The sequence below is a fragment of the Sardina pilchardus genome, chromosome 4 (genome assembly GCF_963854185.1).
Source record: "Sardina pilchardus chromosome 4, fSarPil1.1, whole genome shotgun sequence".
In the NCBI taxonomy this organism is placed as follows: domain Eukaryota; kingdom Metazoa; phylum Chordata; class Actinopteri; order Clupeiformes; family Clupeidae; genus Sardina; species Sardina pilchardus.
The window spans coordinates 2,833,036-2,859,253 of NC_084997.1; the positions used below are offsets into that span (position 1 = coordinate 2,833,036).

General features: G+C 39.5%; 1 protein-coding gene across 3 annotated transcripts in view; it reads right to left on the reverse strand.

Annotated features, from left to right (window-relative positions):
- Positions 1-1,445: 1,445 nt before the first annotated feature.
- Positions 1,446-26,218, reverse strand: part of epsti1 (epithelial stromal interaction 1) — a 63,479-nt gene continuing 38,706 nt past the window's right edge. Inside the window, exons 8-10 of one of the 3 annotated variants that reach the window (XM_062533732.1) lie at positions 20,665-20,735; positions 13,570-13,727; positions 7,984-12,116 (exon numbers count right to left, since the gene is read on the reverse strand). In XM_062533732.1, the coding sequence (XP_062389716.1) occupies positions 11,986-12,116; positions 13,570-13,727; positions 20,665-20,735 (360 nt within the window). In that variant the 3' untranslated portion in view covers positions 7,984-11,985. Of the gene's footprint in view, positions 1,725-7,983; positions 12,117-13,569; positions 13,728-20,664; positions 20,736-26,218 lie in introns of those variants that run through there. The other 2 variants (XM_062533733.1, XM_062533734.1) reach the window with 2 other exon arrangements.

A 26,218-nucleotide genomic window follows, 5' to 3' on the forward strand; every position in this document is an offset into this window, starting at 1 on the left:
ATCATACCATCATAAAACCTTCACAGGCTGAAGAGTGAGAATATTTTGGTCTGGGTTATTTTAGATGTAATCGAGGTGAAACATTTGCACAAAAACACAGTTTCATTGTAGAGTTACAGCCTCAGTTCTTTGGAGACCTGCTTTGGTAAGACACCACAATTGCTCTAACAAGGTCACAATATTGCAAGCGGTGATGTGAAAGTAGGCTGGCTCTCTATAGGTCTCTAGGGTCATAGGTTTGCTGGCCATATGTCTCTCCCAAGGCTCCTGAGATGATTGCTTGATATAAATGAGAATAGGATGGAAGTTCATTGGCATCACAGAAGATATTATCAAGACAGAGAGGAGACCACAGTATGGTCAGGCCTTTGTTCCATGTAATTTCTAAATTAAGTCACTGAGTTTATTTGGCAGGATGCTCTCAGAAAACCAAGTTGAACTTCTTTTTGGGGTTCATTATAATTGTTTATGGTGTTGTTGCACTCATTTTGACAATACCCTACATTGGGGCATTCAGAATGTTTTTGTTTTGATACTTTTACACAACACTTGAAATTCTTGCCCTTTCTCAATAATAAAACAATCAAAAACAAACATTCAGAAACACATCACACTAGGGCAGACCGTAGAACTTTGGGAGCAAACATTTCTCATTTCAGTTTTTGTTTACATGCATTGTTTCCTTGATGGTAATCTCCTTATTACTTAAATGGTCATTGACAGCTAGCATTCATGTTCAAATAAACAAGAATATTGTAAACCATTTCTAGATTCACTGGTTTTTAATTAAGGCTCTCTCAGCTTGCTGAATATCCTCATGGTATGTGTTCCTATCTTCTTTACTACTCTCCTGTTCGTAAGCAGGAGGTCAGGCAAACAGTCAGACAGTTAGTCTATTATCAGACGTTAGAAAAGATCAGATGGGTTTCTAAGAAATAACAGCCTGGGCAGAGGAGGTCCAAAGGGGCAACCATGTGGGAGTCCTTAGCCTCAAAAGCATTGGGGAGGGAGGAATTCATTAGGATATAAGAACAGCTTGAGACAGTGGCCAAGGTGTCAGATTTATATGACATACAATGTTATGTTTCATATTCTTATCCCATGATAACTGGTTTGCACATTTATAGACTTCCACCAATCCCCATTTCCCACCAAAAGTCACTGAACTTACTACTCTGAGAAGCACTCATCAAGATAAGATAGGAATACAAGATATTTTGCACTTTGTAGAATGTATCTATCTGTCAGATATTGCAGCACAGTCAACTTGAATTAGACCTGAGTGAATCAGTGTGCCATGTCATTTTGCCTTCATAGACCACAAATCAGATCAGACACAAACATTTTAAAGTATGTTTAAAAGTCTACTACCACCATACATTTTAGATTACTATTCTTCATTAGTTTCAGCTTATTGCATTCAAATGGCATGATTGAGAATGTATTTAAGCAACACTATGTTTCTGTATTTGCTTTGTGTGGAAGAGAGACAAAGAAAAAGATTGCTTATGTGTTTGTTAGTGTAAAAACCTCACTGTCAGCGCTGTCAGCCAGCAGTTGAGGCGTGCCTCCGCAGCCTGTCTTGTGGAGTCGATTTTCCCCAGGAAGTACAGTGACTCAGTTGTGGTTGAGTGTGGAAATCTCTGCATGCTAGAGCCCTGCAGCTGGCATACTTTCCTAGTTCACTTCAAGGTCCTCTGTTGTCCTGAAGTATCCCTGTGTTCCTACCAGGGTAATATTTCAATTGCCACATGAAAAAAACACTACACAGTATGCACACTCTGGTTGAATAACTGACATGGTCTTAAATCCTTTAACAACACATTTTATTTTGGTTGATAATTTAAAACCTTGAGCCATATTTTATCATCAACAGTTTCAGTAAAGCACTAGATTTTGGAAGTAAATGACTGAAATACAGGGTACTTTTAACACAAGTACAAAAATCAATATAAAACAACACCAACACATACAAAACTAAACAAACAGCTAAAAACAGATCAATTAACATTTCTCTCTGACACCCTGGCTAATAACCTCAAGATCTCTTGGGTGTATCATTTCTTTATATTTTCCTCAAAATTCTTTTGTGATATGGGTAATGCTGTGACCTAATTTGTAGGGGGAACCACCCACGGGAAATCCCCTCAACTGTTGTTGAGGTAATCAGGGTCTTGCTAGCATACCCATTCTGTTGGTTTCTTGGGGGAGTGGAATGGGGGTGGGGTGGGGGCTTATTCATCATACAGTCTTAATCCCCAGATGGATGCTTGACATCATCTTGAATGTTGCTTTTCTTGAACTCAGGAGATTTCTACCTCTCTTCAAAAGGTTAACTCACATAGTGAAGCATAACATCCATAACAGCTGGTAGGCCTACATTTCATCTACCATGAATGTCATATAGCTGTATATTTTCTGTTATAATGCAGTGAAGGCATGAGGAACACAGGCAAAATAGGTTTTCAAGGGTGTTCAAATTTTGAATTAATATCCTAAATGTAAATTCAGTTTTTCTAACTTCCTGGGATGAGATTGATCCTGTTTCCACAAAAACAAGCTGTGGCTCCTGTTCTACTGCTGATCAAACAGAACCCTGGGCCCTGAACCCTTTGTTCCTGGTGTTCTATCTTTCTTGTCTCTCTGAGGGTATCAAACGAGTCTTTGTTCACGGTTTATTAGGTTTGCAACTTCGGGAATGTCTCGTGCAACAGGATGTGATGATTGGATCAATGTGATTTGCGGTATGGGTAGAGTTCCTGGGCTATGTGTGCCCACCTGCACTCACCTACCGCACATCACCAGATGGTACAGCCTTTCCCTCCTACACTCCTCATAATCACACTCCTTTTACATGAGTCAGATTTAGAGTGCATAAACTCTACTTAGCTCAAGTATAACATTAGGCTGCAAAATTAGAGTGGAGAGTGCTTTAAATGCTGGTAATGAACATGATGAACATGTATATATGTTATGAACATATATATAAAAATAAGAGCTGCTATTTTATGACTGTTATGAATACAAAATAAAATGTCGCAAGCTTGCTGATGGTTCTTAATGGTTTGTTTTACTGTAAATTAAAATAATTCTCATTTTGGTTCCTTTGCATCCTGTATAGTAAAATCAGTGATTTGAACTGTCATGCCATCACTGAATGAAGACACTTTTTGTGGTAAACTGACCATAAGGATTGTGATTTTGACATCATTTCGACATTAAGACATCATTCTGATCCCAAAACTCAAGATGGCCACCATCCGGGAGGGCAAAATGTATAGTTTAGATTTAGAAGAAGCAATAGAAGGTTAGTCCAAATCAGAGCATTCTGCCTCACTACACTCTGAATCACCACTATCTGATGAAATTACTCTGCACATCATCATTGTCCTTTTCGTCACAAGCATACTCGCTCCCATCTTCCTCGCTGTCTTCAACTTCAATTCGGCATATTTTATTTCACGCATGCACCACTGGACAAGAAAATCAATTCAAAAAATCAAAACAGAAAAAAATCAAAAAATCAAAACAGAAGTCTTGGCTGTAGGCCAGGCTAACGTTATGAACTCTGTAGTTGCCATTTTGCAGAGTCGAGACTTGAGAGTAAGTGTTGCCTTTTTTTTTTAGATTTGTAGATCAGATAGTTTGATTTTTGACTGCTTGATGCAATATAAGTTACCGTTCTAAGTTACTGTAACATTCGTTTTGCCTGGACCAAAATAGACTAACATTAAAGCTGCCGTTGGCAAGTCTGGCAGATTGAGGGGATTTAACCAACATTTTGAATGTGTACAACTTTCATGCCCCTCCCGCACTACCACCGAGCACCCTCCAATCAAGTTTGTGCTTGTTAGTGACTGTGAACAAACTGTGATTGTCAGACCTGCCAATCATCATGCAGCCTTGCACTTATTGGACCAGAAGAACCGGGAACGGGGGATTTTTGCAAAACAGCTCCTAGTGGAAGTAGAAGGTAGGTTTAAAAAAGAAGAAAAAAAAAAAAAGGGCTGATTTATGTTGTTCTGTCAGAGCATACTGTTGGTTTCAGTGAATATGATCAAAAGCATCTTGCCAACAGCAGCTTTAATGTCTATAAAGAGGTGAGCTGCGGTTTATCTGGATAAAAAGCACAACAATGTTTAACTTAACGTCTTAGCGCAAAACGACGACGAGTTGTTTTTTTTATTTAAAGGTTTACATCTAAAAACTGTTAAACTATACCCACGGGCACACATGTCTAAAACTCTATAGTGTATTTCTTGGTCTATAACTATGTACAAATACATTAGATTGCAATGAAACCGTGATTAGGCTGTTGCCCACATTACAAGTATTAATTTAAGACCAAACATGGATGTATTACATTTACAACATACGTTTTATGAGTATTTCAGAAGTTGTCAATTTGACTTTCACTGAATCGATGGGGGAAGTGTTGATGGCTGGTTGATGGGGTTCCGGCCACAGCCAGCTGAGACAACAATGAGCTATCAGAAGCTCACACAGATGTAAATTAGCAGCAAAAGGACATTCAGCTCTCATCTGCCTCAAAGGAATCTGAAAACCTGGCTTACAATATCGCAAGCTCTTTTAAACAAAGAAAACAGAAAGGATAGAGGATGGAGGCAGCAAAGCTAGAGGAGTTATTCCAGATGAGCAATAACAAGGTAGCCTGACCAACCAGACCCACAACAAGATGTAGGGTCTGGGAATTCAACGTAGGCAGGGCTCGGAGGGGTGGGATAAACTCAAAATTCTAATTCCCTCTCCATGCAATAGGATAGCGCTAAACAAATCATCTTCTTTTCAAGTAGCAGGATGCTTAACGGTCACAACTTCTGGTCGCATGTCAGTCATAATTATGTTAAACCCGCCTACTGACTCATGATGTGATTGGTCCGGTGATTTCTGCCAAAGCCCAGCTCCCAAGCTCTACGGAAAGTTGCTAGACTACCCCAGGCAGCAAATTAAATTTGTTGCCGCTAGGGGCGTCTAGATTTCTAGGCTAATAACAAGGTAGACAATTGTCAGAACGTTAGATTACAGCTGTTTAGTGCCAGACATTAACTGTACGCTAGAACAAAACTAAATTTGACTTAGCCTTTATAGGGCTGTGTAATGTTGTCCAAATGAGTAGGTCACTGTTAGACGTTGTTGTATTATTGCATGTGGATGTTGTTATGCTATGTAGGCTACTTTTTTGCTGACCAATGGGGGTGATGATGGGTGTGCGTTATGAAAGGTCAAAGTAACAAAAATAAAATAAAAAGTAAAATCAGATCACCAAGTATCAAATCTAAATCTATCAACGATCATTAAATGTAATCTAATTCGAAGTTTAAATCAATGTCATTTGAATTTTGAATTACGTTAAAGGAATACGCCACCCAAAAATGAAATTGAGCCAGTCTCGGTCACCCCCAGAGTTAAAACAGTGAAAAAAACCCGGTTAAAATCCGTTTGGGCATTGTCCTGCTTTGGGAGCAGCGTTTTTAGCTTTAGCTTAGCACAGTTGCTGTAAATGAAGGGTGTCAGTTAGCACGTCCTCCAAAAAAGTGACAGAGACATCTAATTTTTTTCTAAATATATCTTGGGAGACGTGTGTTCAGAACAAGTACAAATCATAATGCAATATCGAACGAGGCTATTACCTGGGCAGATATTTACTTGGAACTATATTCAGCCTCATCACAGGTGAAACACCGCTAGTCTCACGTAGCACTTGAAAACTCCTAACTTCGACTGGAACTTCACGGAATGGGATTCAAGTGCTGCTGCATGAGAACCTTGTGCCTATCTAGCAGTGCTTCGCCTGTGATGAGGCAGAATATAGTTCCAAGTGGGGGGAGTAATTCAGTCTAGAACCGCTACTGCTTAGGTACTTCGGTTGTAGCCTACTGTCACCTGTCAATCATGCGTCAATCATGCTCTGTCCCCCGCCCTCCCATCCACTGAATCTGAGTCGATTTATCAGTTCTTTTGTGAGAATCACTCCGGTAGGGCGAAATGATTATAGGAAATGATGCCCACGTTGTACACTGTACACAGAGGCAGGAGTAACAAAAAAAATCAGAAAACAATGGCGGTGGCTCCGGGGGTCGTAACTGGAAATATTAAATGTGATTAAAGGTGTCTTGACCACTTTTAATGGCCTATTTTGATACTGTATATATACAAAACAAATGTGTTCAGGACACACATATCATTGTAGGTTAACGTAAGCTCTCGAACGGTAGAGTTAGCTTGTTAGCTTGTTGACCCATCAGAACCTAGCTAGCACGCTGATAGCTAGCACGCTGATATGCTGTGGTGTTTCTGTAGAACATGAATTGTTGTCAACATGAAAACATTCAAACGGATTGTTCTGTGTATGCCACTTGAACATACTTGGGCTAAATAAACCACTGAATGTAATAGACCCTTTTCACGCTAACATCAGACACTTTCTGCTTTGAAGCTTTGCTGGGTATCAGTTCATCCGGCGTAAGCAAAAGCTATGGTGATACGGTTACAGTTCTTGAGGTAAGATTAATATTTCACGTGTATTTATTATCTTCATTTTCCTTCATTGGCGATCATTGCTGTCACGTAGCTGCCTTGATTTGAGAGTAAAGTCAGTAGCCTAATCCTTAATAGCAGCAACTTCAGCTAACTTCACCGAAGACCAAGTTGGTTTGATATTGGATATTCGACAGAGATTCAAAATAAGGAACGGTCTTTCATTGAGTATCCGAATATCCAATATCAAGCCAACTTGCTAACATGTTAGCTAACTGAAGTTGCTGCTATGTATAGCACGGGTCTCCTAACGTTAGGACTAACGTTATGTTCAGTTATCGTTTGCAATCATTGCTCTCGTAGCTGCATTGATTTGAGAGTAAATTTGAGAAGTTAAATGATGTTATGACTGTATATTACTGCTACCGGACGAACTGATACCCAGCTGCTGACATCACGTGAAAAGGATCTATCTGAAGCACTGGACTGTGTAGCTAACTAACCACTAAGCTAACCTAACCACTAAGATAATCTGTTGACCACTGAGCTGAAACGCTAGGTGTGTGACAACACCCCCTGGGTGAAATTTTAGCAGGCGTATTTTGCGCATAGACAGTAAAAGATTTCGCATGGTGACATGCTCTGTAGAAACCCAGCGTCAGACGAAGGCTCTGGTGATGGTGATGAAGTGGGGGGGAGGAAAGCAGGAAACTATTACTAAAGAACTGATAAATCGACTCAGATTCAGTGGATGGGCGGGGGGCGGGGGACAGAGCATGATTGACAGGTGACAGTACAACCAAAGTACCAAAGTCCAAAGTAAAAGCGTTCAAATTAAATGGTGGCGCACAAGGCTGAAATATTAAGTCTCATTCAAAATGAAAACAACAGGGAAATGTAAATGTAATGCGTGACTTAAAATTAATTAAACTTCTTATTCAACTGATTTCAGGTTTCACGTAATTCAAAATTCAAATGACATTTATTTAAACTTCAAATTAGATTACATTTAATGATCGTTGATAGATTTAAATTTGATACTTGGTTATATGACTTACATTATTTTACTTTGTAATTTACTTTTTATTTAATTTTTGTTACTTTGACCTTTCATAGTGGGATGGAGCCAATTCATGGATTGAATGCACTGATCTATAAAGAATAACTGTTATTCTTAGATCAGTGATTGAATGGAAGCCAATTCTAAAATTCGGAATTTTGCACAAGCCTGGCTGTAATGTATTCTCTATTTCTCCATATCAGGCAACATATCCTAGTATATGAGCCCAAGGACTGTGAGAAATACATGAAGATGATGATGATACGCCATGCCATACTCAAGCTGTCTAATTAAGGCACCTTTGAGCGTTGAAAATCGAAATGCACACACGTCACACATGAACTCACATGCAAAACATTGGATAAGTACACTGAAAACTGCTGGGGCCATCAGCTGGGGTTTGGATTAAAGGAGCATACTTTTTGTGTATTAAGAGTATTTTTATTGAGTCAAATGCAGAAAACGACAGCATTGGGATCACAAAATAATACAAAACTATGAAGGTAGATTTGTGTCTTTAATATTCAATCATAAAAAGTGTGCTTCAATCAAAAAATATATCTTCAATCAAAAAAATATTCACCTCTGTCAAAGAAAACACATTCAATCAAAGAAAAAAAAGTGTTTGAATGCAAAAAAAATGAGACTCAAAATAATGCTTTTACAAAACAAAAAAAATCAATAAAAAGATGTTGCTTCAAATTAAAAAACAAAACAAAAAAAATCTATCAAAACCCCAACTTCAATAGAACAAAAAAACTATTTCAGTTATTGAAAAAAGTTTATGAATGCCAAAACTATTTGAGACCCCAAGAATTGCATTTGGACCCTTTTTTTCTTCCATTGAAAATGTTTTCTTTGTTTGAAGTTAATTTCTTTAATTGAAAATATTTCCTTTGACCAAAGCAATCTTTTTTGTCTTGGGTAGGACATTTGTGTCTTTACTATTCAAAGTCAAAAAAGGTTGTTTCCAAAGAAAAAACAAGTCTAAATAAAAGTTTGGAAGTGTTTTTTCTTTTGATTGAATCATTTTGACACAAACGTCCCGCAGAGGGCGGATGCTTTCCCATTGGCAGACATATTTGACTGACAATTAAGGGTCTACACCAATCATGTCTTTCTGAACAACAAGTCCTGGCAGAGAATTTATGGTTGCCGGCAAGCCAGGGACTAGGCTAAAGAGAGCTGTGGTGGAGTTGTTGGTAAGTACATGAAGCAGTATTCAAATGATTGTTATCTTGTAATAAGCATATTCTGTTAGATATTTAGATTACATAAAGTTTGTTAACAATAGTCAGCGTTGTTGGTCAGAAAGACGTGTTTGGTGTAGACCCTTGTCAGTCAAATATGTCTGCCAATTCAATCAAAATTCAAAAAATTCAAAACTTTGATTGAAAACATTTTCAATCAAAGAAAAAAAGGGTTCAAATTCAATTCCTTGGGTCTCAAATAGTTTTGGCATGCAAGAACATTTTTCAATGACTGAAATAGTTTTTGTTTTTTAGTTCTATTGAAGTTGGGGTTTTTATATTGAATTTTTTTTGTTTTGTTTTTTTCTTTGAAGCAACATCTTTTTTTATTGAATAATAAAGACACAAATGTGTCCTACCCATATTATGGCCCAAACACAAAAAAACATTACTTCAATCAAAAAAGCTGCTTTAAACAAAAAAACTTTCACTTCTATCACAAAAAACATTTTCAATCAAAGCAAAAATGGTGTTCAAAGGCATTTTTTGAGTCTCAATTTTTTTTGCATTCAAACACTTTTTTTCTTTGATTGAATGTGTTTTCTTTGACAAAGGTGTATGTTTTTTTGATTGAATATATATTTTTTGATTGAAGCACACTCTTTATGATTGAAAAAGACACAAATCTGCCTTCGTACAAAACTTTCTCTCAATACTTGTAATGTATGACCACAAGTGACATACACTATCATACTGTATATTTTTCATTCATTTATTCAACCTTCATTTATTCTCGGAGAGTCATTGAGGGTTCATTTCCAACGAAACAATTACAGATATTACGGAAACAATGAAGGAACAAGAGATGTTAAAATAAGATAATAATAAGATAACCTTATATTATAGAGGAGGGGAAAAATACATAAAATATGAATAAAATAATAACAACAACAACAATAATAATAATAGCCTAATAATAATAAAGACATTTACTTAAAACAGGTACAAATTGACATAGGAAGGTTTGTGATTACAGATCTGAATTGATCGGAAAGTATAGAGTTAATTTTTATATTACACTGAAGATTATTCCAGGATGTAGGGGCACCATAACAAAAGGCCGACTTTCCCAACTCAGAATGGATACGAGGAACCTTGAGCATCAAAGAGTCATTTGATCTAGTCTAATAGGGACCAGAATTCCACATAAGCATGTCTGAAATATAACCTGGTAATTTCCCAACAATACCCTTGTAAATAAACAGATACCAATGATTTTGTCTGCTCTCTGTCAAAGATGACCACCCCACCTTATCATAAAGGACACAATGATATATCCAATATCTATCTATCTATCTATCTATCTATCTATCTATCTATCTATCTATCTATCCATCTATCCATCCATCCATCCATCCATCCATCCATCCATCCATCCATCCATCCATCCATCCATCCATCCATCCATCCATCCATCTATCTATCTATCTATCTATCTATCTATCTATCTATCTATCCATCCATCCATCTATCCATCTATCCATCTATCTATCTACAGCGCCCTCCACAATTATTGGCACCCCTGGTTAAGATGCGTTAAAAGCCTTAAAATAAATACAATTTTTATTGTAGAAGCATACTCTCACACTGAAAATTGTAGAAAAATGTAACCTTCAACTCAAGTGAATTTTAAGGTGGGGAAAAAAATCCCTGACTGAGAAATAATTATTCTTCATAAAATCACTTGCTCCACAATTTTTGGCACCCCTAACAATTCCTAGGAAATAAATGTAATTAAAGTATTTCTGTAATTTCTGTCATTTCTACAGTAGTTTACAAAGTCAATCAGAGTATGTAGGAACATTTAATTAGTAATTCTTAACATCCTGTTTCCCTGGGCTATAAATATGACGTGACACAGAGGTCATTTCTCTTTAACATGGGAAAGACAAAGGAACACACTGTTCAAGTAAGGCAGATGTGTGTCGACCTTCTCAAGTAAGGCAATGGCTACAAGAAAATAGCCACTCGCACACCTGCCCATACCCTACCTACCTACCCTGCCACATGCATAGTGAGGATGGTAAGAGAAATAAAAAAATCTCCAAAACTCACTGTTACAGAATTGCATCAAATGGTTGCATCTTGGGATCACAAAGTCTCCAAAACAACCAGCAGGTGCTATCTACATGCCATCAAGTTGTTTGGGAGGCATGCACGGAAAAAAACCTCTCACTCAAAATCATAAGCACAAATGTCTGGAGCGGTACTGGGCCTTCAACTGGGACCGTGTGCTTTGGTCAGATGAGACAAAGTTAGAGCTTTTTGGCAACAAACACTCTAAGTGGGTCTGGCGTAACAAAAAGATGAGTATGCAGAACAGCACCTCATGCCCACTGTGAAGTATGGGGGAGGATCGGTGATGCTGTGGGCCTGTTTCTCTTCCAAAGGGCCTGGCAACCTTGTTAGGGTGCATGGCATCATGAATGCTTTGAAATACCAGGACATTTTAAATCAGAATCTGGTGGCCTCTGCCCGAAAGTTGAAGATGGGTCGTCACTGGGTCTTTCAGCAAGATAATGACTCTAAACATATGACCAAGTCTACACAGAAATGGTTCACCAGACACCATATCAAGCTCCTACCATGGCCATCTCAGTTCCCAGACCTCAACCCCATTGAAAACCTGTGGGGTGAGCTGAAGAGGAGAGTGCAGAGGAGAGAACCCAGGTCATTGGATGATTTGGAGATTTTGTGCAAAGAGGAATGGTCGAAGATCCCTCTTCCTGTTTTCTCTAATCTTGTGAAACATTATAAGACAAGATTAGGTGCTGTTTTATTAGCAAAAGGGGGTTGTACAAAGCATTAACATCAGGGGTGCCAATAATTGTGGCACACATGATTTGATGTAAAATAATTACTTCTTAATGTGGGATTTTTTTCCTTCTAAATAAATGCACTTGTATTAAAGGTTGGATTTTACGCTTTTTTAAATTGTGGTCCTATATTATTTGGAAAAAAAATGAATTTATTAGAAGCTAAAGAATACATCTTAACCAGGGGTGCCAATAATTATGGAGGGCACTGTATCTATCTATCTATCTATCTATCTGTCTCTCTCTACCTATCTATCTATCTATCGACTTAAATAGTCAGTTAATATTTTCTTGGAGTCTTGGAACTTGAAAAGCAAGACGTCTAAAGAGAACACATAATTTATGTCATCCTGAAATTCTGTCATTCACTCAAAAGATTATAGGCTTGCTGGAAGTCACTGTTGCACTGACTGACAATATCCTCCACAAAGGCTTTCTCACAGTGAGGGAAATAGCTTAAAAGCTTCATCACCACCCATTCCAAGTCAGCATCTACAAGAAAAACATATAATAACATCATCACACTGAGCTGCCTCCACATTAAAACTGGAGTATTTTCCAGGATAAAGAAGATGGGTGGGAGAAAGTTGGAGGGAGAGATAGGCGTAGAGTACAACGCTTTGTTCTTTCTTTCAGCATGGGAATTGGAATAGGAGTGGAATCCCAGATGAACCCCCTGACCGGCCAGCAGGGCAGACAACAGCAGCTCCATCTAGGAGTGGAACTGTCTGCTGGCAAGGGTGGGAGAGCATTTGTCTACACCACACCACATCCCCTCTGCCAACCCTGGTCCAGAAATGGTGGCATCCTGATCAACCAACCACACGCTAAGTGGGTAGAGCAGCTGAGTAACAAAAGGATGCATCTATGACAACACAGGCAATATGGGTACTGGAGTGAAAAGGCCCATCAAATAACCCTTGGGATGGTGCCAAGACACAGGAAATTGAGTAAGGCAAGTGGTGAGAGGGTATGAGCCTAATCATTGTGGTCATTTTGACAGACAGAACAGATGCAATAGAGAAGGACCCGATAAATCAGTGCTCACAGCAACTTAGAAACAAGATGGGAAGCAGAACATACCAAAGCCAGATCTTGCAGATGAATGGCGCAAGTCACTAGCATGAGTACAAGAGAATGCCACGGCATGTCCTGCTGAATGCTTGCTGGGACAACCTCGGCTTAGAGTGAGACATGTATACAATGTCTTTGGCAATCAGAGGCAGGACATCAGATTTTGGAAATCACTGGCTAACCCCAAACCTCAATGGTGGATAATGCCACATATCCTCTCTGTGATTTTAGTGTAACTGGGGCTGAGTACAGAAATGTAATGTATCATTATGGATTTTGGAAGACATGCATGCAGGCACAAGGTGAGGCACAAATACACAAAATCTTAAGAGAAACCATGAACAAAGCTGAGAAATGATCAACATATGAAACTAGTTTTGGATCATGAACAGGTTTTAACTGTAGACAACTCCCAGCAATAAATACATGAACCCTACTGAAACAACGTGGAACTATGTACCAGATTCCTCTATGCTTTGTGTAATATTTCTAAAAAATGAACTGAGCTGAAGTTCTATGACTTACGTATTATTATGAATACAACTGAACAAAAGCTGTATGGATTAAAGTTTCTAACTAATAAGGATTAACAACTGTGACAGAGACACAACATAGTCCAACATTTGTTACATTTAACCCATCTAACTTTATCTCCACTCCTGGATTTTGTAAGTCATGATGAACTTTACTAAAAACCTTCAGAGTTTTAATGTGTATAATTACTAGGCTATAAAGTAAAAACTAGAACAACTAGTTTCCTTCGATTAATATTTCCAAATGATTGAATAATTTCTTCAACTCATTTATTTTCCTAGAACTAATTTACTTTCAGTTAGAAGTAGACATTTCATGTATCGCATGCTTGGCTCACCAGACTCCTCTTTAATGTTGGTGTGGATATGTTCTGGAGATAACACAGCATCCTCTTGTGGCTCTTGCTTCAACTGACAACCTCCATACTGTGTTCCAAATGCCTGATCTGTGTTAGTGGCACCAGCCTGTAGTCGGTCCAGGAAAGCCAGGTTTGTACTGTTCTCAAAACAGATATATAGCATTCAGACACCATACCAATTCAGTTCTCCAAAATACTGTAGAGCTACATTACTATTACTATACTATACTATACTATACTATACTATACTATTACCCCCCCCCCCCCCACATACACACCATTACGGTAACACTTTATCTTAAGACACACATATTCACCATTAATTAGCTGCTGTATTGTATTATTAACATACTAACCATTTGTTAGTCATTATAAGTCACTAATTGATACCTTATTCTGAAAGGTCTTATTCTACCCTTCCTAGACTCCTAGTTAAGAATTTCCCCTATGTAAGCTCCAAATTACCCATTATTCATAGTTATTAAATAATTTGTTGGTGAATTATGACTTAAATATACATGGCTTAGTATGGGGCTTGTAAGGTGGTAGTGCCACAAGAACAGTTATTCACCTCTAATACTTACCAAAGATGCTCTATTCAAATTGAACTAGACACTAAACTAATTGCTATTAGTGTTCTAATAACTAATAATTAAGTATTTGTAATGCCAACAAAGTTGGATCTTTGTTTACAATTAATTCAATTTGGGTTATTATTCACACATGATAATGAACATAGGCTATTATCCCACACAAAAACATGGAGTAAGTGGAGCTAAATGAAGTTATTATTTTGCTGTCACTTCATCTGTTTTATGACCTAGAAGGTTGTATTTGCTATCTGTGGATAGCTCTGTGTCTCCTTTTATCTGGTATGCGTGCCATATCGTTTTAATCGCGGGTTCACGAGTAAATCAAACGAATAGCATAAGCTATATGACACTATTATTTGTTTGTCACTTCGTCTGTTTTTGTAACACAAAAGGATCGATGTATTTGGTATCAATATTAAACTACAGTTTCTCCTCTTTCATTTGATATGCGTGGGATGTCTGTGCGATGCCTGGTTCGCGAGTGATTCAAGCGAGAGTAATGGATGCACGCGTGAACGCAGAGCAATAGACTGTAAATATGATATACTTTGATTTAACTTCATGATTTTTTTTAATTTTCTTACTTGATCATACAGACAAGTGTCTAGTCTCGTTGGAAAGCCCCGCTTTTGCTCTTTCGTGCAATAAAGGTCACATCTCACTGCAACTAATAATCACGGAGCAATGTAACAGAGAAAAATGGGTGTGTTTTTTGACGCACTTTACTTAAACGATTTCGGGCTTTGTCGTCGATGTCATTAAGCGCAGAGAATCCTCTCTCGCATTCTGCCGAAGTAGGTAAAACGTGTTGCCTGCGACGACGAGTTTCTTCAGGCAGTACCCTTCCCTTGCCCCTTGTATTTTAAAGTCCCGATACTCCTCGACAGGCTGCATGGTTGGCCCCCTCAGACAGTGATTTCGAGCAGAACTAGTAGTGCCCTGGCCAGAACTAAGGGGACTGGGCACTACTGGGCCCTATGGTAATTCGAACACTGGGTACGGGTTGAGAATGCACGTTTTGCCGCGGCAATCCCGCAGAGATCCCGTAGGCTGTCAAGCCGACTTTTTTCGAGGCTACGGCAATGTACCCAAACAACCACCAGGTGGCAGAAAGTTTCAACCAGCATTTCAACTGCATTTAATGATTAATGTAAGAGAAGGGGGTTACAAGACCGCATATCCGTCAATATGGTCGTCTCCGTTAATCTCATGTAATCATTAAAATGAAGGTGATGACTGGCGAAATTAATCAAAAGATGTAAAAAAAAAAAACAGTGTTGAAATGAATGAAATTGGTTAGGAAAATGGTTTTAGAAAATAGCCTATACAGTGACCCCTCGTTTATCGCGGGGGTTACGTTCCAAAAATAACCTGTGATAAGTGAAATCCGCTAAGTAGCAGCTTTATGTTGTTTACAACTATTATTATTATAGAAATAATTATTATAGATGTTTTAAGGCTGTAAAACCCCTCACTACAAACTGTATACTTTTCTCCGACATGTATTAACATTTGTGTTAACTAATTAACCTTAACGATTAACCCATGAGGCTGAACACATTTGAAATTATTAATAGTGAGTCGCGTATTTCACACTCCGACCGGGCCTCCCCGTCCTGGCGCTGCTCCGCTGTAGCTGAACTGTAGCCTGGATGCCAGACCGAAGTTTAGCCCCGCCTACATTCTTTTTCTGCAGGGAACTTCGGTCTGGCACTGCTCCGTTCAGCTGCTACTATTCGAGATACAGAGCTGTTCGGACCAATCACATTGTCAGGGCAGGCTTTACGTGATGATTGACAGATGAACAGCAGTGAGGTTCACGGCTGCATGCGTCCTCATTCGACGAGTTGGGTGTGAGACCGTGTTGGCTTAGGTTGATTTTGATTGCAACAGAAACGTTATGGCTATGAATGCATAATTTGTTCATGCAGTTTGGCCTTTCGTTTATCTTAGCTATTGAAACGGAGGTTTTATCACGGATTCACACAACTATTTCTGAACACTTAGACCAACGTGGATATGTGGGAAAACTTCAGTTTCACTTTCACCAAGTTATAACAGCATGTTTGGGTGATGTTGTTCCCGTTTGTTTAAAAATGTCTGTTTGCTCGTTGGGTTAGCGACACACTTCCCCAGCTGTTCATTGCATACAGTTTGAAGGAATTATTTTTAAAAACGAGGGAGGATGTTTTCCATATAGCCTACCCTGCTACATATTTCGTTGTCTTAGATTTCGCAGATACTGACAGCCAATAACTTGTTCTGTTTGGTTTGGGCTATCCAATGAGTGCAGAGCTATCCCCCCCGCCCTGTATCAGTTGAATCACGCCCCATAATCGCAGCTGAATGGAGCAGTTTCAGAGTCATATTCTGACAAGAATTGAGTATGACGTCGTCAGGCTAGCTGAACTGTAGCCTTCACGAGACACGGCACGGAGATCAGTTGATAATGATCTAGGGATGTTAACAGATGACTGTTTGACCGATGGTTGACCGTATCCACCTTAACTGATTAACCCTCTGGAGTCTAAATCCCCCCCCTGGGGATTTGAAAAACTGTTCCAAACACACATCTCAATCTCTGCTAGTTTTTGTCCTAGAAACATATAAGTGACATTAGAAACCTTTAATCAACTAGTTTCCAAATATATATGTTTTAAAAGAGAATGTATATATGGCACTTTGTAAAAACAATAAAAGAAAATCCTAGGATTTCAGTCCTCTCACCTGCAGCAGGCCCATGAAGGCCCATTCACCTTAATTTGCATTTGAAAGAGACACTCACTAAGTGACACATTTAGTCTGACTTGTTTCCCATTTGTAGTAAAACTACATAACATTTTGTAATGTTCTTTTTACTTATATGGAGCCAACATCATTGTTTTCAAGGTACAAACTTCAAAAGCCTTAGCTCGATATATTTATAGTGGGTTTTTGACCTTTGAAAATAGTTTTTTAAATAGTTGTGTTTACACTAGCCTGGCTAGCGTCTACCACTTCTCAAATGAGACGTGGTCTGGCAACCAGACGTTCATTTTCTCGTATTTGAAAAAAATGCCCAGATCCGTTCATTGGGCACCACGGATGTCTATAAAATGCGTCTGTGCATAGCTCATCATGGTCTTGCTTTCTCCCCTGTTCTGTGATTGGTTGCCAACATCAGGCAAAAATGTGGGCGTTAGTTTACAGACTGCCTGAGCAGCGTGAAAGAAATCACCGCGCAAGGCAGTATGGGAACACCCAGGCTATGTTTACACTTGAATTATAATAAAAAACGAATTTCATTACATTCACTTTACTCTCATATAATTGTTGTGGAGGACCTCTAGAATAAAACCATATGTGCCACTTTTGCGTAGGTGTTTTTAGTTAGATGAAAAACTTTAAAAATCTCAAGGTATAGCAGACTGCCTCAAAGTGCCTCCAAGTGTTAAGGGGGATTCTTGACTCGCCTAGTTCTACCTGTATTGCTAACAGCATTCTGTGTAGGCTACGACCACAAGGACAGCCTTCCCAGCGTCTGGCCAGGGACTCCAATCGGGACAGCTCTAAACTCGTGATACATCGTAACCGAGGAGCTGCCAAACTGCCTGCCTTGATGATCAGCGTTCTGGATGAGGATGTATGCAGTGGGAGTAGCATGCTGGCTAGACTCTGGACTGCGGCTCGGACGGCCGTTTTTGTGTTGGCCAGGATAGGAGAGGCTGCTCGGGTAAAACAATCTGACTCTGAGCTCCTCAGATCTAGCACTGTTGAATGACTCAATGTTGCGTTCATATTTTGGAACTTATTGAGTGTCTTTGTTTGTCTATGAGAAGCGTTTGTTCTGTCTTAAATCTGTTTGTTTCCTGTCTGTCTTAAATGTCTGTGTACGGGTACGCTGGCGATTCACGCCACTCTGTCCAGCATTTTGTTTTTGTTAAGTCAGTTGTTTATGGCTGTGTCTGAAACATCAGCACACACGCTGGGCAGCAGTGTTGGTCAAGTTACTTGGAAAAAGTAATTAGTTACTGATTACTAATTACTTGTCCAAGAAAGTAATCCCGTTACTTTACTGATTACATTTTCCCAAAAGTAATTAGTTACTTTACAATTACTTTACTTTTCAAAAACACATTAAGGCTACACAACCTGAATATGCTATAAAGCAATACACCTTTCAGCCTAATTTTATTCTTTTTGCATATTCCATCATATAAAATAGAATCAAATGCAGTGTTGTGCATAAACGAGTTCTGTGAACTATGAACTGCATGCAACACATTTGTAAATAAAGAACGTGAATTCGTTCAGATTATGTGAGAGCGTCACTGCTGCTGAGTTTCAATTAAACGTTGCGCAGTTAACCTGCATGTCACGCTCCAATCTTTCATCAATGCTGCGGATGTAACAGAATACATGCTGCATTGTTGCAACAATATTCGGAACGGGTGCGCTGTCGTTGGTAAAATAAAAACAGTAAGTCCTGTGACAGCGGCCGCATTCTGCGCCACCCCTCACTCAAACATACATAGATTCTGTAGCCTATAATTAACCGAAGAGTCGGACCTCCGTCTGGCAAACCTCATAGGCTACCGCAGGGGTTATGTCTGAAAGCGACTACAGAGAACGCAGATGATACAGGCTCTATTATTTACGGACATTTTGCTCATTGTCTCGCAAAGACTCCGACGGTACAAACTTAATTATGTCCACCGAAAACAAGTTCGAACGTCAACGACCCCAATTTCGAATTTGAAAAGACATTTGAGTTGAAGCATCAGTCTAGAGTGAAAGCATAAGTCATCGAATGAAATGAAAGTAGAAAGAACAATAAAAGTGAAGTAAAGATAAGCAAAAGAAGTCCAAGTCCCGAACTATGGGAAAAGTTTAGGAAAACCCCAACTCACGTAGGCTATTAAATGCAGCATGGTCATGCTCTCTCCCGCACTCTGTTGTCTCGTCTGTTGTTTACATCTCTCGCAATGCGTTGGACATTATAGGCTACTGATTGTCACCAGACAGTCTCACAAAGCAATTAAAATCGCAGTTTAGTAACGCAGTAACGCAGCCTAAAGTAACGCGTTACTTCTAACGCGTTACTGCCCATCACTGCTGGGCAGTGTGCCGGAAGTTACGTCAGAAAAGCGCTCTCACTAGTTGGGTACTTCGTTTGGCGTGATTTCCAAGCGTGCATTGATGCATCTTTTTTGGCCTCAGATATCCCATAATCCATTACGCAGCGCAGGTCAAGCTCCACACGTCATGCAAATCGTCAACACACCACCCTCCCCGAGTCAGGTGACGCCAACTAGTTAGTGCTGTCCAAATGTAGGTAAGAACACATACTGAGGAGCAACCTAACTAAGACGCTACTGGGTTTGCACTCCGTGCTTACAAAAATGCGCTTTATAAATAAATGTGACTTGGCTTGACTTGACATCATTGTGAGCTGATGTTCTCACATCACAACAACTCTGCAAGTGCATAGCAGCAGTCTTGCACACATTTGGCTGCAAGCTCTACTATTAGCTATAAAGTGTATGAAGGAGATACAACTCAAACGCTATCACTAAAAACTGCCCGCTATATTGCTCTAACTTCAGTCAAACAAATGAGTGATTTCATAGCGCTATCAGTGAATCTTGCAGGCATGCAGTTCACAGATGGCTCAAAGGTAGTTCTAAACCCGAAACCATTTTATCTGACTAAAGTGCTGACCTCAGCCCCAAGAAACAAAAAAATCGAGCTACTAGCTCTCCATCCCGACGTTCAACAGGGTGAGGACTGGTTACATAACATGCCTGTTAAGAGCACTGAGTGCCTACACCGACTGAACAAGCTCTCCAACGCGCCCTCTCCATCTGCTGCGGAGCTCAAGTGACTGGACATGCTTTCTCTAAACAGAGGCTCTCCCACTGGCTAATGGAGGCCATCACTCCAGAGTCCAGAGCATCAGCCATGCCTCCTCTTTTGGCCTCCACTATTTGGGGAATTCATTTTCCAATGAATTTTTACCTTTCTCCAGTTCATCCAGCTGTATTCTGAGACAGCCTAGCATACATCATTGAATCAGATTCGATCTCTAGCATCTCGCCTGCTAGCGTCATGTTTAAAAGTGACTAAGATTACCAGTCATTTTTGTATTTGAAACTTGTCTCCTCTTGAGTTAGAAAGTGTAATGAGACCAGCGGAAAATGAAACATGGTGATTTTCTAGGCTGATTTGACATGGAACTATACTCTCATTCAGGCATCCAATCCAATTTGTCTGCTGCAGCTCTACCTTGTTGCTGGAAGTTAGCCTACAGAAACCATTATCAGGTGCTGCATGATATTATTGTGCTGCTGCGCCCATGGTGTTCCTTGATTATGAATGAATGAGAGTATAGTTCCATGTCAAATCAGCCTAGAAAATTGCCACGCTTCATTTTCCATTTTTGATATTACGTTAGAAGTTGCTCTACAAGTTGAACTAGAAGGACACAATAAAGTCACCATACCGTCTGTGCTCCATCTTCAGCTCCTGCTCCCTTTCTTCATCTCCTTTGATCATTTCCACTGGCATGACATTCTAAGGACAGAAACTGACTGTGAACTTAAAGCAACAGTATGCTAGAATATAACACTTTTGGGGTTATGTTTTTATAGGCAGTTTTGGTATTATCTTCAAATTTATTTTAATGGTATATGGTTAAGGGCAGAACTCTTGCGACCATGATCGACTGCCTGAAAATGAGCTGTTCTTCAAATAAGGAATTAGAAAGGGTTTGAGGACAAAAACATGAACAGGTACTATTCCAATTGTTTCAGATTGAAAACACTGCCTTAAGCAACTGGCAAATAACATAATTTTACCGTTTCAATCCTCTCTGAAATACGATACATTTTAAATGCAATTATTCCGGAGGTGATGTAGGTTTCTTGCCTGTACCCTAGACTGCCTACACACTACAACCTGCATTACTGTACCTCTCTAGTCACAACTGTGAGATGGTATATTGGATTATGTATGGGATAATGGAACACTGATCATTATCAGGATAATGGAACACTGATCATTATCGGGAAAATAAGTCCCGACAGGGTGAACAGGACCCCACGGAGGGGTCCGCAGAGGGACTTTCTATACATTATCCCACTTATTACACAGCTACTTGACAAAACGAAAAAATAAATTCCGCATGATATGAATTTTTACATTTATTTGTTACCGTTTCATTGTGCTTTTTCCCCGAGAAACAAATAGTTTGCAAAACACATTGAACTTAAATCAAACATTCTTTAGAACACAGCTGACAAACTGTTTGCTTTCACTTTTTATTGAAGATCCACTGCAAGAAGTAACCGGACTACTTGGGGAGTGATATGAAACGTATAAGAATAAGAAGCACAAAACCCAATTTCTTTGACAGTGGTGTGTTATACTTAGCAATAGAGGAGGAATACAGGAGCCTGGTGGAGGACTTTGTGCAATGATGCAAACTCAACCACCTACAATTTAATTTAAATTTCACTAATAGAGCGGCAAAACATTATATGTCACATGGCGCTTTACAGAGTGTTAAACATTCAGAGAGAGCCCACGAGTGACGGGGGCGAGGAAAAACTCCCTAGAATTGGGAATACATAGGCTATAGGAATAAACCTCAGACAGATCCACGACTCAAGGGCCCAACCCATCTGCCTAGGGTCAGTTACAGTACAATAAGGTCATTTCAGGAGATAAATTGTCCATAGGGATTAGGAATTGTCTAAAGCAGTGGTTCTCAAACTGTGGTACGCGTACCACTGGTGGTATGCGGGCTCCCTCTAGTGGTACGCCGGGAGTTTCCGAGATTTAACGTGAGCGATAGCTAAACTGCACAGTGATGGCAAGCGAAGGGAGGAGATAAATGAAGTTATTATTTTGCTGTCACTTCGTCGGTTTTATGGCCTAGTAGGTTGTATTTGGTATTTGTGGATAGCTCTAGCTCTCCTCTTTCATCCGACATGCGTTCCATATCTTTCTGATAGCGGTTTCACAAGTAAATCAAACGAGAGTAATGGTAGCCAAAGCTATATGACATTATTATTTGTTTGTCACTTCGTCTGTTTTGATAACACAAAAGGATCGATGTCTTTGGTATCAGTGGAAAGCTCCGTTTCTCCTCTTTCATCATTTGATATGCGTGTCATGTCTGTACGATGCCGGGTTCGCGAGTAATTCAAGCGAGAGTCCTGGATGCGCGGGTGAACGCAGAGCAATGTAGACTGTAAATATGATATACTTTGATTTAACTTCATGATTTTATTTTATTTTCATACTTGATCGTACAGACAAGTATCTAGTCCCGTTGGAAAGCTCCGGTTCTGCTCTTTCATGCAATATAGGTCTCATCTCGCTATGACTAATAATCGCTCATTATCACTTTGCGTCCGTCGGGCTCATAGGGTTAATGACCTTCAGTGCAGTTGTTTTAGTGCAGTAACATCACAGTTATTAACATTGTCACTTGATGAGTATCAAGGGTGTAAGTGCAGTTGTGGCTTTGAATAACAGTCAATAATAAACAGGCTAAATGTTAGGAATAAAAATGGCCTTCTGTTTATTAGATACGCATTGTAGTGAAATTTATTTAACATTTCTTAATGCTGCTAATAATGGTGGTACTTGGAGAGACAAATGTTTTCTGAGGTGGTACTCATTTTGAAAAGTTTGAGAACCACTGGTCTAAAGGAAATATCCCATATCCCATACGCCATATCCCGAAGTAGGACACAGTGGGCCAGATGTACTAACGTTTTGCGCCCATTTCAGGCGTAACGTGCGCGTATAAACATGGAAAGGATATGTATAAACAGGCCGCAATGAGAGAAACACGCAGACTGCCTGCCGTGGGAGCTGAGAATGGCTATTTGCGCTTTTCCTTGTCATGCATATTAATTCCTGGGCGGATCAGCTGAAAATGGGTGTAACGCGCAAGTACAGGGGAGGAGAGGTGCTAATAGCGATTGATTAAGTATTCCGCCATATGTATGAAAACAGCGCACATCTATTTTGCGTTGAAAAACTTTCGCCTTCTGAAAGCAGGTGTAATCCAAATTGCGGTTAAATGCGTCTATTAGAAAAACGTTTAGAGACAGCTGAATCAATATTCAGAGCATCAGTTTTCCTCATTGTACTATGTCAAAAGCAACCTTAACTTTTGTTTGCCTCTCTAAAATCGTATTTTCTCTTTCACGACATAGCCTACACTTCCCAATCTGTTAGACAAGCATTAAGTCATATCCTACGTGCAGTAAATAGTTCACAAGTAGACTATTTTTTTAAGTGGATTAGTAGAACTACTAGGCCTACTCTGTTTGTTGCAGCCCGTTGACATCTCTTTGTATCATGTATGGTCGCTAAACTTGATTCTTTTTAAAGTTGCAATATTCAACTGCGCTCGTAGTTCAGCTCTACACACGCAGTTAGCGTTGTGTTAGCGCTGTGTTAGTACATCTGGCCCAGTGTGTCAAAACAGAGATATATATATTTTTGCTTCATTCAGATATGAACAAAGAAGTTCACTACATACAGTATAGGTTAGCCTACGATAATAATAATAATAAGAAAAGTTAACTTAATTATGTCTGCAACTGACTTTTAACATCTGAAAATGTGATGTTTTGAGAACTCCTGGATATAAAAAACAATCCATAGTTATTTTCTGCTGGCTACCTCATTCACACACATACACACACACACACACACGCGCGCGCGCGCGCGCGCACACATACATACATACACTGAGCCTGAGGGGTGTTCCAATTAAACTACTGCGATGTCTGCTGACTATTCTCCAACTTCTTTCAATATGAACAGTATCTATTTTGTGCTTTTGGAGCATGGCTATTATGGTTAAAATTAGCATTAACATTAGTTTACATGTAAAGATTTGGCCTTTACTTAATGCCCTCTGGTTAAAGCATTTTAATAAAGTGTCATTATGATTTGTTCAAAGCCTGAAATGGATGGCAGAAAGGATGGAAGGAGGAAAAGCTGTGGTGCTCCAAAGAGTAAAATTTAAAAGTGGCGATATTGAGTACTGGTCCAATTCAAATTCTAAATTCAGACTCTTTTACTCTTTGGCACCTTCCAAATCCATGTTTAACAGGATAGCAACTGGATTTAACAGAATCTGAACAAAAGCATGTTCCTGAACAAGGTTTCTGCTCACCCACACCTTTCTATGCAGCTTGTGTTTTATTTGGTCCTGTGAGGTGAGACCACAGCCTCCTCAAACTGACAGAGTAGAGGCATCACATAGCTATATGATGAGCCACAAAAGGGGGTGGCAAGTAACACTACACATGGCATAGGGGATAATCTCTAGGCAGAAACTAAACAGAGACACAAGCACTCTACTACAGACCAGTTTCTGTGATGCAATAAAGACACTGAGTTCACTGAGAAATCAATGTGTTTGTGTGGTGGTGGTGGTGGGGAGTGGGGGGTAGATCCTTTGTATATTTAGTCAGAGAACCTGAGGACAAAGCAGAACCATGGACTTAAGGGTGTTCTGTTTGCAGTGGCGAAAGAGTAAGGGGAATAGGTGGATTGACCTGGACATCACACCCTGGGAAGCTAACATAAAGAATCCTTTGCACAAACAGAGACTATGAAGGGGATTAAGCTGTCCTATGGAACCATCTCTGAAATAATAACAATTCTCAGAGGCCACAGAACCACATCAATACCCTGCCTTTCTACAAACACTTTCATCCACAGGTCTATGACATTTAGGTTGGAGCATTGTGTTACTTTGTCTGGAGACTCTCCAGACACTTAAGTCAATATGGTGAGAGGAAGCACAATCACACTGCCCTTTTCCCCTTGTAAGCACTCAAAGGGAAAAGTTATACAAGGCATAGCAGAGGAACCGAGGAACATGAGTTTTCAAAACTGCATTTCTACTCTTGGATAGAAAACTCATCCATCCTGATGAGTCATCTTTAAGCCCATAATATCAATAATGGCAAAACATTTTTTTTTTAAGGGCAACGAGAAAATTGTCATTTGAAAAACAGTTATTATATTCATCTACCAGTTATACTGTGTGCATACATATTAACTTTACAATTACCACATAGTCAAGTCGTATGACAGTAAAGTGATTTTTGAGGACTAATAAAGTAGCCTACTTCTAAGTGCACTACAATAATGAATTATTCACCACACACCTGGAAACTCTTCGTACTGTAAAACTATAATATACTTCACTTCACCTTACTGTTCCCTAAAACGACTTCATTACCACATTAAAACACCCATGGTGTTTGTTTTGTTTCCATTTGAAAACTTTAATAACAAAAAAATGATAAAAACAACCAATTGATTCTTGTACTTCTGAAGTATCAAAACAAAAACACACTGAAATGGATTCATTCCTGTGCATTCTTACTACAGCAAAGAACCACAAAAACATCTAATTCCAATGTCATGGAGAGAGTATTGTCATCTTACATGAAAGCATATTTGTTAAGACAGCTATGTGGGTGATGTCAGTAGGGCTGACCCTGTGATAGACAGATTTGATTGTATCCTCCCACACTTCATCCTGCCTAATATCCTGGCACTGATCCAGGTACTTTCAAGAGAACAATGTAGGTTATTCCACACCACTCTGCACCCATCACACTCTCCTCTGGCCCTCACAGGCCCTGTAATGCTCTCAGCACTCAGACTTGCCTTGAACTCTGGGAAGTCCCCTGAACTCTGCTTGCCTCTGTGGTGTAAGATCAGAGCGTCCTCATTGACTAAACATGATGAGAGAAAGATGTTCCCCATATTTACATTTACAAAATCTTAATCATGTACCATAATTCTGGCTCGATCAATAAGATAACATGATGATTGAGGGCATCAAACCCCACAGCAGGCAGGCTATCAGCTAGTGACTCTGAAAGAGCTGGCTCTATATTGATGAAAGCTCAAAGAGCACAAGCTGTTTAGTTTGAAAACATATCGAAGATGGGTCAATTGGTGTGAATTACTACATGGCCCTGAGCTGTAACCTCGGTGCCACAACTATG